Source organism: Phaseolus vulgaris, chromosome 8 (genome assembly GCF_000499845.2).
Source record: "Phaseolus vulgaris cultivar G19833 chromosome 8, P. vulgaris v2.0, whole genome shotgun sequence".
In the NCBI taxonomy this organism is placed as follows: Eukaryota; Viridiplantae; Streptophyta; class Magnoliopsida; order Fabales; family Fabaceae; genus Phaseolus; species Phaseolus vulgaris.
The window spans coordinates 26169492-26174608 of record NC_023752.2 but is presented as its reverse complement, the minus strand read 5'-3'; the positions used below and the strand labels follow the sequence as shown (position 1 = coordinate 26174608).

The 5117-nt window shown below is 53.0% G+C and overlaps 1 protein-coding gene across 1 annotated transcript; it reads right to left on the bottom strand.

Moving 5' to 3' along the window:
* Window positions 1–2996: 2996 nt before the first annotated feature.
* Window positions 2997–4460, bottom strand: LOC137824838 (uncharacterized). The gene is made up of 2 exons (XM_068630514.1): window positions 3565–4460; window positions 2997–3171 (listed from the first exon to the last, which is right to left on the bottom strand). Exons 1-2 carry the CDS (start codon window positions 4458–4460, stop codon window positions 2997–2999), a joined length of 1071 nt encoding a protein of 356 aa, XP_068486615.1.
* Between the last annotated feature and the right edge of the window lie 657 nt (window positions 4461–5117).

The window sequence follows — 5117 nt, the reverse complement described above, 5'->3', positions numbered from 1 at the left end:
CGCCTTCCCTTTACAGCCTTCGAAAGGGAGCTGCTTACCGAAATCAACACAGCCCCTGCCTAGCTACACCCCAACAATTGGGCATTCATCAGGGCCTTTGAGATTCTGTGCGGGTACTTGGGCACTCTGGCCTCCGTGGACAATTCTCCCCATTCTCTCCAAACACCTAACTCACCCCCACCAATCGCTGCAGTCCCACTGGCTGTGGCCCATACCTCTGCTCGAGCCCCCCTTGACAAGGGCAAGGGTGTCCTTGTGGTTCCCTCTGACGACGAAGACTCCGACGAGGGGCGAGTCTTCAAGAGGAGGAAAACCAACAGGATCATCTCCTTACCATCTGCCTCCCCCCAAAATGGAGAGTCGCTGGGGGACAAGAGGAGGGGGCGGAGTCCACACCCCCACCAACACAAACTGCTCCGCAAGCTCCCGCCCCGGAGGTCTTGACGATTCCCCCTGCCATCATGCAACTAATGAGGGGATTCACTGAGAGGTCGTCGGGGAGCTCGTCTGGTGAGGCTAGGAAGGAAGGTATGCCCTACTACATGGGGGCCTTCCTTGCCATCGCTCTCGATTGGCGGGCGCAGGCAAAAACAAAGGCTATCGAGGCGCAAACCCTCTAGGCTCTAAAGCGGGAGGTGGCCACTCTAAAGGAGGAGAGGAAAGCCTGGGAGCACAAGGAGAGCGCCTACCAAGCCTCTCTGATGGAGACCCAGAAGGCGGCGGAGGCAGCCAACCTGAAGCTGCACGAGGCTGGGCAGAAACTTGCTGACCTTCTGGGCTCCCTGGCTCCTCTGCGGGCGGAGGTGGCGAAGCTGAGGGTGGTGGCGGAGACCTCCAAGGCTCTCGGGAAAAAGCTTAATGAAGTTGAGGGTGAGCTAGCTGCAAAGACTGAAGCTCTCAGCCTTCTCCAGTCTGACCATGACAAATCCCAAGCTGAAGGGAACAAGCTTCAGGTGGAGAAGGAATTCCTGGAAAAGCAGCTAGCAGCCAAGGTCTCCGAGATCGGGGAGTTGGAGAAAGCCAACCGAGACCTCCTCAACGACATGATCGACACCTTCGATGAGGGGTTCAAAGAGGCTCTGGCCCAAACCACATGTGAGAACCCAGGGATCAATACTTCCAACTGTGATCCTGGTAATCACATCGTCGACGGGAAGGTGGTGGCCCTCGATCTTGGAGAACGAACAACCCTCAGTAGACTTCTATCCTGCTTGTAAATTTGTATTTACAATATTTAACTTTATCTGTAATTTCGACACTTAACTTGTCTATATAAATGTCGTTCGGGTGCTACTTTTGAACTCTTGTGCGATCTCAAGCTTCTTGCGCTTTAGCCCTTTAGGTAGCACGCGACCTCTCCTCTTACTCTTCCCTTCCGAGTTGCAATGCATACCTTTCTTGATCTTTTCACTCAGAGCTTCACTTGGCCTTCGTATCTGTGAGGAATCTTCCTCATGAAGGCGTCGCCTGCCTCGTCATTGCTCAAAGGCAAAGGAGGATTTAACTTCACATGTTTTTCTTGTCTTTGACAACTCGTGTTTTCATGTTTCTTCTTCTTCTTGCTCTTTACTTACTTGTCTTGAGTTCCCAGGTGCTTACTACCAAGGGCGTCGTTAGCTCTATCATCGCTTAAGATGAGAAAGAGGTCTCATCTTCTTTTCTGGCCTCTACATCGCTCAAGGGCGAGGGAAAACTTGTTTTCTTCTATGGCCTCGACGTCGCTCGAGGGCGAGGAGGGCTTATCTGTTCTTCTGAGGCCTCGACGTCGCTCGAGGGCAAGGAGGGCTTATCTTACCTGTACAGGGTGTCCACGCTCGAGGAGAGACCTGCTCTGGGTGTCCTCAGCGTGTCTAAACACCTGGGACAAAAAGTCGCGCTTTGGTGCCCACTCCCATGAAGAGGCCTATGCAACAGTGTCGTATCATCCATGGGGTGTCTAAAACACCAAGGCAACTTAGCCCTATCTCTTTGCGCTTGGTGCCCACGCCCGAGGAGAGGCCTACTACAGCAGCGCCGTATCGTCCTCAGGGTGTCTAAAAACACCAAGGCGACTTGGTTCTCCACTGCTTCGAAACTTCCCGCTGTTTGATGCCCATGCTCGAAGGAAACGCCCCCCGCCACTTCCTCGCGAGGTGTCTAAACATCAGACACCGGGGCTAGCTATTCATACCTGAGGAGGGGGCGTCCCGAAGGAATCCCTTAACCCCTGCTCAGGGACTAGGCACCCGGATTTCAACTTATATCTTAACATCTGACACCGAGGCTAGCTATTCATACCTGAGGAGGGGGCGTCCCGAAGGAATCCCTTAACCCCTGCTCAAGGACTAGGTGCCCGGATATCAACTTATATCTTAACATCTGACACCGAGGCTAGCTATTCATACTTGAGGAGGGGGCGCCTCGAAGGAATCCCTTAACCCCTACTCAAGGACTAGGCGCCCGGATTTCAACTTATATCTTAACGTACCTGTCTTCTTGATCTATGGGTATTAACATGCACTCCAGCTACTTGCTTTGAATTTTGACGTTTGCTTCCTTATCTGGCGACGCCTACGCCGGGCGACGTCTTAACTTGGCGACGCCTCATCTTTGGCGACGCCTCATCTTGGCGACGCCCCATCTTGGCGACGCCTTATCTTGGTGACGCCTCAGCTTGGTGACGCCCCATCTTGGCAGCGCCTGCCCTGGGTGATGCCTACGCCAGGTGACGCCTTGAGTCTTCGTCTTTTGTTCCTTTAATTTTTTATCTTACATTTGGGGTAAGCGGGAAAAGCTTAGGCAAAGTTTTTCTTGAACTTCTCTTCCTTTATTTGGGTGACCTCATTAAAAAACCCCTCAGAGGGAAAAAGAGTGTTCCCGTTACAATTATGCATTTCACAATGACTTTTAACTAAATAGAACTCTAAGTTGCCTGCACTTCCCTAGGCATCGCCTCTGCGAGTGAGGCCTCGGCGGACTTGGGCGTCGCCTCTGTGCTGGAGGGGCGTTCACACACCCTAAACACTTTCACACACCTTAAACACCCCCCTCTTCGTCTTTAAACTATTTTCATAGCATTTTCGGGCTTCTTCTTGATCGGACTTGATCACAATCACCCTGCCACTTAGGTCTGGCAACTTCATCTTCATGTGACGAGTGGAGGACACTGCTCTTAGTCTATTCAGTGCTGGTCTGCCCAACAAGATGTTGTAGGCTGAACTGGCGTTTACAACTAAGTACTGAATGCTCTCGGTACGAGACTTCGCTCCATCGGTAAACATTGTCCTCAGTTCTAGATAGCCACGTACCTCCACAGGGTTGTCCGCGAATCCATACAGGCATCCGGTGTAGGGTCTTAATAAGTCAGGGGGCAACTGTAGCTTGTTGAAGGTCGACCAAAACATGACATCAGCGGAACTGCCCTGGTCGACGAGAACCCTATGTACTTTCCTTCCAGCTGTGACGACAGAAATGACCACAGGGTCATTGTCGTGTGGGACAATATCCCGTAGGTCAGCTCTTGTGAAAACGAGGTCTGACTCGCATGGGCCGTCCGAAAATTCCTTCGCGCCCAAACTCACTGACCTCACATATCTCTTACATTGAGAGGCCGTGGGCCCTCCTCTAGAAAAGCCACCAGAAATGGTGTGCACTTCTCCATGGATCGGCATCTCGTGTGCTTGACCCTCCTCAAGCATTGTTAGGGCTGTGGTCGCAGCAGACCCAACAAGGTAATCTTTTAGGAACCCGTTCTTCACGAGCTCATCCAACTGATAGCCCAGCGCCAAGCAGTTGTTGATATGGTGCCCGAACGCCTCAGGGAACTCGCACCACGACTCTTTGTGAGGTCCCAGCACCTTATCAGACTTTGTTGGTGGCTTCAGTCTGTCGGCTATGTTGGGCACAACAATGAGGTCCTTTAGTTCTACCACAAAGTTGTGCCTCAATGGTCTATTTCCTTCCCTTGTTGGCTTGTTCCCTTCCGCTCGACCCCTGAGCTGGGGCCCCCTTGCCTCGTAGGGGCGCTTGCTTTCCTGATCTTTCCTCCCCGTCGTGGCCTCGTTGACCCTAACGGGTTGCGCACGCGTATGTGCTCTTGGGCGCGCGGGCGCAACACTTGTGCGTTTCTCGTACACTTCACCCTCAGAGGCGATGTGTTCCACCGCGCGACACCTTATTTCAGCGAAGGTTTTGGGGCGGTTGCGGATGATTGATTCGCAGAAAGGCCCAGGGCACACCCCCTTTCTGAATGCGTATACGATCATGGGCTCTTCCGTGGTCCCGACCTTCACTACTTGCGCCCCGAAACGATTTATGTACTCCTTCAAGGCCTCGCCTTGGTACTGCCTCACGTCAAACAGGTCGTACGAAACTGGTGGTGGAGCCTTGTTGGCTAGATACTGCTCTCTGAATAATTGCGAGAGTTGTGCAAAAGACGTAATATGACCCTCTGGGAGGCTGATGAACCAGTCCATGGCCATCCCTGTTAAGGTGCTCATGAAGAGCTTGCACCTCACGTCGTCGGAGCCGCCTACCAGCATCATCCGCGCGTGTGGAATGCGGTGAGATGCGCTTCAGGGTCCTCCATCCCTGTGAAGGTTACTTTGGGCCCCGTGAACGTGTTGGGGATCACCGTCTCCAAGATCGGCTGTGAGAACGGCGTTGAGAATTCTCTTGGTGGAGTGACAAGCTCGGGATCGTCTGTATCGCGCCACCCACGGCGCAGCTCCTCGTTTGTGCGGTGGAGCTCTTTATTTCTCGCATGAGATGCCGCGAGATCCGCTTGCATGCGCTCTTGCTCCACTTTCGATGCTGCCATTGCCTCTTGCAATCCCTGCATCATACCCATGAGCTGTTGCATGGTCATCTCTTCACTCTCAGCGCGCGTCGAACCTTGCCTTGCGGGTCTCATCTTTTGTAGCTCCTGGAAGCCTTCCTGACTGTCGTGCAACTTCAAGGAAAATGAACTTGAGAACGGGAACTAATGAACTGTACTTGTGATGGGACTGATGTTTTAAATCGTGCCCCACGGTGGGCGCCAAATGTTCCCACCGGTTGACCAGGGTCGTCTTTGTGCGTGGCTTGTCCTCGCGAGCTAGGGCACCTTCGTTCTGCTCCGTCTGTGAATACCTGAGAAG